The 12,857-nt window shown below is 35.8% G+C and overlaps 1 protein-coding gene across 1 annotated transcript in view; it reads right to left on the bottom strand.

Moving 5' to 3' along the window:
- NUP155 (nucleoporin 155) overlaps positions 1-12,857 on the bottom strand; it is a 72,227-nt gene that overhangs the window by 35,609 nt on the left and 23,761 nt on the right. Inside the window, exons 11-18 of the mRNA XM_047867500.1 lie at positions 12,571-12,723; positions 8,892-8,992; positions 6,192-6,362; positions 4,354-4,464; positions 2,887-2,981; positions 2,062-2,150; positions 1,086-1,148; positions 425-572 (exon numbers count right to left, since the gene is read on the bottom strand). Of these exons, the coding sequence (XP_047723456.1) occupies positions 425-572; positions 1,086-1,148; positions 2,062-2,150; positions 2,887-2,981; positions 4,354-4,464; positions 6,192-6,362; positions 8,892-8,992; positions 12,571-12,723 (931 nt within the window). The remainder of the gene's footprint in view (positions 1-424; positions 573-1,085; positions 1,149-2,061; positions 2,151-2,886; positions 2,982-4,353; positions 4,465-6,191; positions 6,363-8,891; positions 8,993-12,570; positions 12,724-12,857) is intronic.

The raw sequence follows: 12,857 nt of genomic DNA, 5'->3' as shown, positions 1-12,857 counted from the left end.
CTGTCCCAGCAGATGCCATTCTAGACCAGCATACAAACATGACCCTAAACATGTGCGAATCCAAGACTAGCAGAGCTCTCTTCAACCTCAGGGCTGATTGCATATAAATGAGTGAGCCTAGTGAAGATCAGAACTGCCTAGCTGACTTGCAGACACATGTCACTGAGTTATGGGGTGGTTTGGAACACTATGTATTAATATGTACGTGTATACATATGCATATATGTAAACCACAGCAACAAATATAGGTGGTTATATGATAAAATAGTTTAACAATAGAATACAATCTTATTAATGAACAAATGAACTAAAACTGTAAGTAAAATTTAATAGAAATGAATGATGGCCCAAATTTAGAGTTAAAAATATTCACACAAAATGGGACAAGGTGAGCAATAGTTGGGTTATTCCATACAAAACTTACCCCATGATTCGAGAAAAGTAGATGCAAATACCATTGTGTTTTCCAGAGTACACGATCTCTGGTGCAGCCATACAAGTCATACTTGCGGCCTGAGTTGCTGGATTTCCTGAAGCACACACTGGAGTTGACATGGCAGGAGGGTGTACACCTTGTATGCACATAATAAAGACAAACCTTTAAATTTAACCTTAAACATTCAGAATTCTCAATAACCCAAGCCTGCATGTCTAGACCCAAGGGTAAGAATATTTACAAAAATACTACTATAAACAGATATTGAATTTGGTTTTCCCTGAAAAGAAGAGACTCAGACTTGGATGGGTGCTCCCAGGTAGGCTTTCAAGTGTCAGCCTGCAGGATAAAAGGAAAGAAAGCTTGCAATCACTACTCCTTAAACTGGGAGTCAAACAGAGCTAATTATACAGATGACATGGCTAATTAAATCCTGGTACCCAAATAAGGAGCTTTCCAGGTACACAGCTAAAGGTGTTCCTATGCAAAGGCATTCATGGCCAAATGTCAATACTTCTTTGGATGTGATTTGTATTAAATTACGATTTTCAAGACAATAGGGCAAGTTAATCTTTAACTAAGTATTAAGGATAATAACAGTGTTAGCTCTTCAAATAGTATAGCAATGTAAAATAAAGAACACAAGTACCTTGAGATGGTGTTCCCAGAAATGTTGGATTTGGGTATGAACTAGTACTAGGAATAGGAGAACCTGAAAAGAAGAATATAAAGATTTATAAAATAATTTCTCAATCTTTTAAATCTGATGAAATTAGAGAAGCTGTTTCTAAGCACGAGTGAGGAGTGGTACCATCTGTGACATATTCAAGATTTAGAGACTACTCTTATTTCCCAGGAACTTTCTAACTATCTCCACTTTGGAAAACATTGAGGTGGGAGTTTACTCATTAAATCATTCACCTCCTTCCTTTTGAATGTCAAACGAGTTCTGTAAATACACTGGTTATGTATTATTTGTTCTCTAACATAAAGAACTCAATGTTACCATATCATCACTTTCAAGAGTTGGACATCTATAGAATCATTCACCCAATAAAACAGCAGCAGTAAACAAGATATAATGAAAAGGTTTGTTCCTTAAAATATGCTATATGGAAACTACATAGTTTCTAAAATTCAAACTATTAGAAATAGTCTCGGGGCACCTGGGTGGCTCAGTTGGTTGAGTGTCTGACTTTGGCTCAGGTCATGATCTTGCAGTTGGTGAGTTCAAGACCCCCATCGGGCTCTCTGCTCTCAGGACAGAGCTCGCCTCTGCCCCCCTCTCTCTGTGCCCCTACCCCACTCTGTCTCTCTCAAAAATAAATAAAAACATTTAAAATTAAAAGAAAAAAAAAAAAAGAAATAGTCTCATTTTGGGGCACCTGGGTGGCTCAGTTGGTTAAGCGTCCGACTTTGGCTCAGGTTATGACCTCGGGATCCGTGAGTTGGAGCCCTGCATCGGGCTCTGTGCTGACAGCTCAGAGCCTGAAGCCTGCTTTGGATTCTGTGTCCCTTCCCCCATCTCTCTACCCTTCCCTCACTGGTGCTCTGTCTCTCAAAAATAAATAAATGTTGAAAAAAAAAAAAAAAGAAATAGTCTCATTTCAATGTTTCATACTCACTAGCGTAGACAGGAGACCCTAAGATGGGACCCACGTTACTTGGAGCAGGGAGAGTGGTTGGAAATCTCATCTGTGCTTCACCACCATACCTGTTTTTGTGACAAAAAAAGCTAATCTTATTCAGCGAAATTATCCACCTTAAAAGCTGGAATTGTTCCAAGTCTTGCTTAGCTCCCAAATAAATCCCTTAAACATTAGAGACTTTATGTATTGTGTTTATAATGCTTACATATAAGCATAGATTTATAACACTTAATAAATGTTGACTTGAATCTCTACCAGAAAGAATTATAAGGGACTCTAGCAATTTCTAAGAAGAGTCAGTACTATCCAGAATTTACTTAGGAGTATATGACACTGTAATTTTTATACAGATTATGGTTAGACAGCACTGGAAAAATTGTTTTAAACAAATCAGACTTCAAATTCTTATCTTTAGCTAAATATTTTCCAAATAAAAATATTTCTTTGATACCAAGTTTCCTTAAAGTGATTCAGAATCCCTCAATGCCAATGATACAAATAAAGCAGAGTCGGTAGAGTGTTTCAGGAAATACAAAAGATATAGTAACTGGAGTAGAAAGAGGTGAAAAAAGAATATTAGACAGAAGTTACCTAGAGCAAGGGTAACAATTCATACATTGTGCTAATCTAGCAACTTCCATTAGTGTTATAATCTTTCCAGATTTCAACCTTTTGCAAAAGAATTTTAGTAACTTGCCTAAATACTTCCTCAACTGTTAGGCAAGCCCTTAAAAACCATCATGCTGGCCAATGCAACCACTTAAAAAAAGTGGGCAAGAACAAAAGAAAACGGACATATACCTGAAGAAAGCCCGAGTAGCCCATGCAGATACTTCTCTGTCACAAGCAGCAGTGGAACAAGCAAGGATAAGGCAAGTTGCACAAGCCTGGTCTTCCTGTTAAAAAAAAAAAAAGTATCTTGCCTTATATTAAACATAAACATTTATTTATTATATTTTATTTTAAATGTTTATTTTGAAAGAGAGAGAGCATGAGCAGGGAAGGAACAGAGAGGGAGAGAGAGAATCCCAAGCATGCTCTGTGCTGTCAGCAGAGTCCTATGTGGGGATCGATCTCATGAACTGAGAGATCATGACCTGAGCTGAAATCCAGATTTGGACATTCAACCGAATGTGCCACCCAGGCGCCCCAAACATAAACATTTACAAAGAAGTTTTGGTTATTGCTGTACCCTGTGTTTAAGTCTGTGCCTAGCACAGAGCAGGTGCTCAATACATATTTGCTAAGTGAATGAGATCAGGTGGTATGAAAAAGGAGAAAATTTATCATAGGCACTATCATTAAAGGGTCCTTTCTTTTTCTTTTTATCTAGATTCTATTTTAGTTTATTCCCCTAATTTTTTTTCCTCATGGTCTTTTTACCTTTTAGAAAATAACAACAGTAGCTAATAGCTATTGAGTACCTGTCACGTGCCAGGTACTATTTTAAGAGGACAACATACATCAATCCCCACACCATATACTACTATAATGCATACTTTTTGGTATGTATGTATGTTTGTATGTATGTATGTATGTATGTATGTATTTAGAGCAAGAGAAAGGGAGAACACGTGCATGTGTGGGAAGGGCAGAGAGAGAGGGAGAATCCCAAGCAGACCCCACACTGTCAGCGCACAGCCCTATAAGGAGCTTCAGCTCACCAACTCTAAGATCATGACCTGAGCCGAAACCAAGAGTTGGAAGCTAGCCGATGGAGCCACCCAGGCGCCCCTATCGAATGCATGTTTTACACATGAAGAAACTGAAGCCCACAGAATTCAAGTACTCTGCCCTTGTGGTGGAGCTGGTGATTTGAATCCAGTGTCTCTGTATTTAACTTTGATCTGATATTCTTGATCTTAAGCTTTCTGAGTTTTACCTTGTCAATTGTAGCTGTGGCTCTGAAATACTAACGGCCCCATCACTATTGCTCCTAATTTTTTCCTCAGGTCATTGGCAAAAAAAAAAAAAAGATTTGTTCATAAATGCCTTGTGTTTTATCATATAAGTTGGAACATCAGTCTCTTACTAGTATACTTTAATAAGAACTTATCAATAACAAATGAAAATCTGAGTTTACTGCATAAGCTTTACCTATTGATACTGCTCCCAAATATTAGTATATACATAGTGACTAAAGAAAGGAAGGCTGCTAAGATTGCCTGTTAATTATAGTATTTTGATCCTAACTTACACAAAATTGAGCTTTGACTCCCATTGTTTCATTGTTTAAAATATATTTAAAAAAAAAATACAAATAATTACCTGATGTAATTTAAAGAACCTTTCAATTTCTTCTCCATCTCCACCCACATTACTCACAAGTAGATGCCTCAGTTGATCTACAGGTCTAAGTTTATGAAACATAAGACTCCCCTAAGAAGTTAAAAAAAAAAAAAACACATAAATACATAAATAATAGATTTATAGAGCATGGCTGGATCAACTGACCCTGGTATTTTACTTAATAAAATCAATAAAACAAAACCCTTCAAGAATACCAAGCAAACCAGTCAAAAGGAACATCTACATTTCAATTCCCAACCTATACTAGATCTATACGTCCATAAACAAAATTAAAGAAGAAAACACTGCTCTGTAAGACACATGACATGTTCACAGGGCATGTACTATCACCAGGCATAAAACACAGGTTTATAAAATGTCGTATCTACAGAGCCAGAGCCTTTTAAATTAATTTGGGATTTATTCTTTGGTGAAGGTCAGTGTTTTCTTATTAGATTTAGAAAGTTCTGATATAGGTTCAAGTAAATACTCGAATTTAGAATATGATAAAAGCTGTCCCTCAGAGCAAAGGATTAAAGTTAGATTATCCATTTATCATGTTGGCATAAGTATGTCCATTTAGGAAAAAATGCTGGATCCTTAATCATACACCAAGATACACTCCAAACAGATCAAAGATTTAAATGACAAAATAAAACTATACTAGTACTGAAATAAACTATAGGTGAACTTTTTATACGCCCCAGAATGAAGAAGTTTTTGTTTTTGTTTTTGTTTGCTAATTTCATAATTCCCAAAGATAACAGAAAATTTTGACTACTTATATGCTTTATCCCTAGGGGAAAAATCTCAATAAACAAAATGAGAAACTAGGAAAAATATGACACTGAAATTACAAAAAGTCTCCTTAATAAAGAGCTTCTATAAATCAAAAAGAAAAAGAAAATTCAATAAAATAGGAATAGATAGTTCATAGAAAAATAAACATTTAAAAAGACTGTCCATCTTACTCTTAATAAAATGATGTATTATAGTTGGGACAAGATGTAAGGAAATAGGCACTCAATATTCATCAATATTGAATATATGCATATATGTATGAATACAGGGGAATCTGGCAACATTTATCAAAATTAGAAATGCACATATTCTTTGACCCAGCAGATGCAGTGCTACAGCTTTATTCATACAAACAGAAAATGATACATGCACAAGATTGTAGCATTACAAACAGCAAAAGATTAATCCATTAATAGGGCCCTCATAAAATATGGCACATGCATATAAAAGAAAACCTTTCAAACACAAAATGAGAAAGTTCTTTATATGATTATATGGAAAGATCTCTAAAGTATATATCTGAAATATAAAAAACAAGATATAAAACAGTGTATAGAATATGCTACCATTATTTTATAGTTTATACATCTGCACCTCTGGAAGGACACACAGATGCTGATGACATACATGGGTCTGTAGGGAAGGGACCTCAACTGCAAGGAAGGATTTACTCTGCGTACTCCCTGTTATGCCAGTTGAATTTTGTTAATGCATTACTATTCAAAAAACAAATACCAAACAATGTTTTTTAATAAGTGAGAATTACAAAAAACTTGGGTTATTTTATTTTATGCCACTCAACACTGGTACTAGAAATGCTGCTTTAGAAAAAGTATAACACTTTATAAGCAAGTTTTTTGTTGCATTTTTGGTACTTAACAAATTATTCCTTAAGAATATCTTTAAAACTTCCTGAAGCACTTACGTAAATGACTCTATTAAGCAAATATTGCAGAATATCTTAACATTAAACACTGCTTCTTTTTTGACCCCACCTTAAGAGAACGTGTACATACCTGTGCTGAGAGGAGAACAAATTTCTTTGGAGGCAACATGTGCTGCTGTACCACAACTGGTGAGTCAGTTATGGGAATATGATCCTTATTTAAGGGTGTAATAATTTTATCTACTTTCAACTCATCTATTGCAGAGAGAGCCCATGAATGACCATCAACACGGGTTGTCATCTACACAGAAGAAATAAACATTTTATACCTGTTATCAAAGTTACATAAAGCAAAACCTTCTAAAAAGGAAAAATATATAGGTCTAATCTCTAAGAAAATGCAGAATTTCATAAATTAATAACCCATGAATGGAAACATTCTCAAGTTTCTATTTAACGTTCTGTCTATTCCTCTAATAAGGTCATCTTCTATGACAATAATCTTTCATACTAGAAGGCAGAGGCAAAATTTTCTTATGATTAACTGTAAACAGGGGTGCCTGGGTGGCTCAGTCGGTTGTGTCCGACTCTTGATTTCAGCTCAGGTCATAATCTTGCAGTTATGGAGTGGAGCCCAGGGTCAGGCTCCACACTGGCAGCATGGTGCCTGCTTGGGATTCTCTCTTGCCTCTCTCTCAAAAATAAATACATAAACTTCATCTAAAAAATAGATTAACTGTAAACAGTATTTACTAGGATTACAATTCTTTCAATAACCAAAAACTATATCCTACCATCTTTCCAGGATAGATTGGATAGGTTTAACACTTCCCTTTGCTGACATACAGATTTTTGTTCTCTTCTGAAGTTTTTGCTTTCTAAGCTACTTCTTTTTAAAGTGTTTTAATTTTCTAAAGTACTTTTATTATAAAAAATTCCAAACTTCTAAAAATGTTTAAGGCACAATAAATGTCTATATTCCCAATACCTGGATTCAATAACTATTAGCATTTTGCCATATATATATATATGGCAAATATATATATTATTTATATATAAATATATATAAATTTATATATAAATATAAATAAATATATATATATATAAACTGAACCATTTGAAAATGACACGTCACTCCCATATACTTTTCCATGCATCTCCTAAAAATAAGGGTGTTTTCTTAGATAAACATGCTACTGTAACATTTAAGAATGTTAACAATAGCCTAATGCCCAGTCAATACAGAATTTCCCCACTGTTCTAATGTCTTATATAGCTGTTTTGGGGAGAGTATAATTTGGTTAAAGTCCATGCGCTACATTTATATTTGGTAACTGTTTTTCTTTTTAAAAGTCCATATTTGGGAACAAGTATTATACAAATGAAAGGATATGATGCATAGTATTTGCTAAAAAAAATAACAGTTATCATTTTTAATCACTTATTGAGTGCTTCATATATGCCAGGCAGTATGCTGAGTGCTTTACACACATGAACTCATTTAATCCTACAACAAACCCACAAAGGTAGGTATTCTTATACCTATTATAGACAAAGTAATTGAGGGCCACAGATACATTAAACACTTTGAGCCACAGCTTTAAGGAAATGGGAGCCAGAATTCAAACCTGCACTTTCTAACAATGTGCTTCCATCAGGATAAGGTTTGTATCTTAATGAGTTCTGAATCCTCACAGTCTACCACAGGATGAGACACATAATCAGTGCTCAGTAAAGCTTAAATAATGGGAAAAAAAAAAAAAAAGAATGAGAAAAATGCTTTTTGCTTCCATACCTACCCTCTACCTCAGCTCCCTGGGCCATGTCAGAAACTTGGAAGAGCCCATTCAAACCATGCCCCCATCCCTGGGGATGCTTTCTTCTTCCTGTCATCTACATACCTTTCCTGCTCCTCATAACTAAAAGGGCTTAAGTTTGAGAATAACCAGGAAGCAGTTGGCAGCAGCTGGAACCAAAAATGCCTTTTAAAGAGATGATTCCAAAAGGAGTATATTTATTTGGTTTGATCGGCATCCTCAGGGGCCAAGCAGCATGGGTTATGCGAGGGCATTTAGGATTAACAGATAGGGGTGAACAGGGGATACCAATGGGAAGGAGCATAGATGGCTCCCCTAGCCATACTCTTGGTGGCATTGGCCTCTCCTTAGCTCCTTCTATGCTGAGGGCTGAGATGAGCAGCCCAGGTGTGGGACTGGGCCAAGGCAGGCCGGGGCGGCAAACCTTACCTAGGAACTCCGTGTTGACATCATGGAATATGTGGTGATATCTGCTTTTAAAACACAACCATGTGTTTGTGTGTGCATATTTGTATACGCAGGGGAGAGATATGAAACAAGATGGGGAAAGGGTTGGTAATTCTTTAATTATGGGGGTTTGATTTATCATTCTATTTTTGTGCACACTTGAAAATTTCTACAATTAAACAAATTTTTGAATGCAGGCAGAACTATAAATTAAAGGCATCATTAAGATAAAATTCTAAGTCATAACTATAGTGGATGGCCTCATAATTAAATAACTGAAAATCCAATATATTTAAATGGGACAAAAGTCATTTCAGAAAAAACATGCATTTTGGGGTACATTATGAAAACCATTCTAAAAGGGCTCCAATGTCAAAACATAGTTTTAATGATTAACCAACCTCAGAGGAAAAACAAAGAATTAACAGAATTCACTTATTTTCAATTTCTAATCATATATGAGTATTCAAGATAAATATCACAACATAAAGATTCTTTCAATTTTACTCTTCAGTTAATATTATAAAATATATAAAAAGTTCCTTAAGATTCTCAGGATAACTTACCTGGGTTTCCATCATTGGCTTTTGGAAAGGAAATGTATCATGGTTAACACACCACAAAATGTCATTATCTTCATTTTCTGAGGCTGCCATCAGTAGAATACCTAAAGTTTAAAACACAAAATCTTAAGGAATGCCAAATAATATGCATCCCTAATTACCTTAATTAGTAATATTAGTTATTACTAATATTAATACATATAACACATATATATAACGTGCATCACAATAAGTAAGTTACAAAATAAACAAAAATTAATCCCCTAAAAGGACATATAATTATTGGTAGGGTAGAATCATCAAGTGTTCCAGATCTTCTACTTCATTTCTTTTGGGTAAACACTTTTTTCACATCTTAAAATTTCTATTTTTTTTCTCTAAATATAATTTACTGTCAAGTTAGCTAATGTGTATATAGTGTATATAGTACAAGTATACAAGTACTTGTACACTTATAGTATATAAGTGTATATAGCGTGCTCTTGGTTTCGGGAGTAGATTCCCATGATTCTATTATTTTTTAGTGTTTATACTTATTTTTGTGAGAGACAGAGAGAGAGAGAGAGAGAGAGAGAGAGAGAGAGAGAGAGAGACTGGGGGAAGAGCAGAGAGAGAGAGGGAAACATAGAATCCGAAACAGGCTCCAGGCTGTGAGCTGTCAGCATACAGCCTGATGTGAGGCTCAAACCCATGAACCAGAAGATCATGACCTTAGCCAAGGTCGGATGCTCAACCAACTGAACCACCCAGGTGCCCCTTAAGTTTTCTATTTTACTTTATTTTATTTATTTATTTTTAAAATTTTTTTTACATTTATTTATTTGAGAGACAGAGAGAGACAGTGTGAACAGGGGAGGGGCAGAGAGAGAGGGAGACACAGAATCTGAAGCAGGCTCCAGGCTCTGAGCTGTCAGCACAGAGCCCATGTGGGGCTCGAATCCATGAACCATGAGATCATGACCTGAGCTGAAGTCAGATGCTTAACCGACTGAGCCACCCAGGTGCCCCAAGTTTTCTATTTTAAAAATGTTTGCTTATTTATTTATTTTGAGAGAGAGCACAAGTCGGGGAGGGGCAGGGAGAAAGAGGGCGAGAGAGAATCCCCAGCAGGCTCTAGGCTCAATGCAGAGCCTAATGTAGGGATTGATCTCATGACCGTGAGATCATGATCTGAGCTGATATAAAGAGTCAAATGCTCCTCACTCTTTGCAAATGATATGACACTCTATATGGAAAACCCAAAAGATTCCACCAAAAAACTGGTAGAACTGATTCATGAATTCAGCAAAGTTGCAGGATATAAAATCAATGCACAGAAATCAGTTGTATTCCTATACACCAACAATGAAGCAACAGAAAGAGAAATCAAGGAATCGATCCCATTTACAATTCTACCCAAAACCATAAAATACCTAGGAATAAATCTAACCAAAGAGGTGAAAAATCTATAGAAAGCTTATGAAAGAAATGGAAGACACAAAAAAATGGAAAAATATTCCATGCTCCTGGATAGGAAGAACAAATATTGCTAAATGTCAATACTACCCAAAGCAATCTACATATTCAATGCAATCCCTATCAAAGTAACACCAGCATTCTTCTCAGAGCTAGAACAAACAATTCTAAAATTTGTATGGAATCAGAGAAGACCCCAAATAGCCAAAGCAATCTTGAAAAAGAAAACCAAAGCAGGAGGCATCACAATCCCGGACTTCAAGCTGAATTACAAAGCTGTAATCATCAAGACAGTATGGTACTGGCACAAAAACAGACACTCAAATCAATGGAACAGAAAAGAGAACCCAGCAATGGATCCACAAACGTATGGCCAACTCATCTTTGACAAAGCAGGAAAGAATATCCAATGGAATAAAAATAAAGACAGTCTCTTCAGCAAGTGGTGCTGGGAAAACTGGACAGCGACATGCAGAAAAATGAACCTGGACCACTTCCTTACACCACACACAAAAATAAACTCAAAATGGATGAAAGACCTCAATGTAAGACAGGAAGCCATCAAAATCCTTGAGGAGAAAGGCAAAAACCTCTTTGATCTCGCCTGCAGCAACTTCTTACCCAACACATCTCCAGAGGCAAGGGAAACAAAAGCAAAAATGAACTACTGGGACCTCAGCAAAGGAAGCAATCAGCAAAACTAAAAGGCAACCAACTGAATGGGAGAAGATATGTGCAAACGACATATCAGATAAAGGGTTAGTATCCAAAATCTATAAAGAACTTCTCAAACTCCACACCCAAAAAACAAATAATCCAGTGAAGAAATGGGCAAAAGACATGAATAGACACTTCTCCAAAGACATCCGGATGGCCAACAGACACATGAAAAAATGCTCAACATCACTCTTCATCAAGGAAATACAAATCAAAATCACAATGAGATACCACCTCACACCTGTCAGAATGGCTAACATTAACAACTGAGGCAACAACAGATGTTAGCAAGGATGTGGAGAAAAAGGATCTTTTTTGCACTGCTGGTGGGAATGCAAACTGGTGCAGCCACTCTGGAAAACAGTATGGAGGTTCCTCAAAAAATTAAAAATAGAACTACCCTATGACCCAGCAACTGCACTACTAGGTATTTATTCAAGGGATACAGGTATGCTGTTTTGAAGGGCCACATGCACCCCAATGTTTATAGCAGAACTATCAACAATAGCCCAAGTAGGGAAAGAGTCCAAATGTTCATCGATGGATGAATGGATAAAGATGTGGTATATATATACAATGGAGTATTACTTGGCAATCAAAAAGAATGAAATCTTGCCATTTGCAACTACATGAATGGAACAGAGGGTATTATGCTAAGTGAAATTAGTCAGAAAGGCAAATATCATATGACTTCACCCATATGAGGCCTTTAAGACACAGAACAAATGAACACAAGAGAAGGGAAGCAAAAATAATATAAAAACAGGGAGGGGGATAAAACATAAGAGACTCTTAAATATGGAGAACAAACAGAGGGTTGCTGCAGGGGTTGTGGGAGGGGGGATAGGCTAAATGGGTAAGGGGCATTAAGGAATCTACCCCTGAAAGCATTGTTGCACTATAGCTAACCTGGATGTAAATTAAAAATATAAAATTAAATAAAAAATTAAAAAAAAAAAAGACAGAGGCTCAATCAACTGAACTACCTAGGTACCCCAACATCTTAAAATTTCTAAAGTTAGGATATAGTTTTTAATCAATGGGCTTATGAATTAATTATTAACTTTAAAAAGCATAATTAGTACATAAAAATGTTGTCACTTTCAGTCAATGGTATCTAATATTCAATGAAACAGAATTTCATGTACTGGTTATCCCAAACACATCATGAATAAAAATGATGAAGCTAAACTAGTGGAATGGCAGAGATAAAAGAGGCTATAAAAGCATCATCTTAGCAATACTAGTTGACATGACAGTTTGATTTTGAAATTTAGTCTGCTGTGCTCAATTCCAGCCCCTCCCGCTAACTTCTTTCCTTTATATTGACTTTAGTGACATCAGTCTTAAGTCCATTAAGGTTCTAGGTTTTAAAACCATAATTAAGGTAAAAAACTAAAACAGTCTAAATTTTATTGGAAAATTTGTTATTTTCAAATGGCTCAAAGGACATTCTAATTTTAAGAATTAAAAAAAAAAATCTTAAATCTGATAGTATTTCAGAATTTACCTTTACTGTAAAGTGCTTTATGTACTTTTGAAGGTTTTTCCACTGTTGAAGATGCTGAGAATCCAGGAGGTAAGCGAACGTGAACCAGTGTCAATGTGTTAGGTCGTGCTAATGGTTGTCTGAATGGACAAGTGCTGAAATATAACCTTACACCTGATGATGGAGTAAAATTATACATCAGTAACAGAAAATGAAAATCCCGAGGTATATATGTTATTGAAGCAATTCCACAGAGTAACACCAGACACCTGTTAAAGCCACACATCACTTTCCTGACTGATGCAAAG

Source organism: Prionailurus viverrinus, chromosome A1 (assembly GCF_022837055.1).
Source record: "Prionailurus viverrinus isolate Anna chromosome A1, UM_Priviv_1.0, whole genome shotgun sequence".
Classification (NCBI taxonomy): domain Eukaryota; kingdom Metazoa; phylum Chordata; class Mammalia; order Carnivora; family Felidae; genus Prionailurus; species Prionailurus viverrinus.
This window is presented reverse-complemented; position numbering and strand designations above follow the sequence as displayed.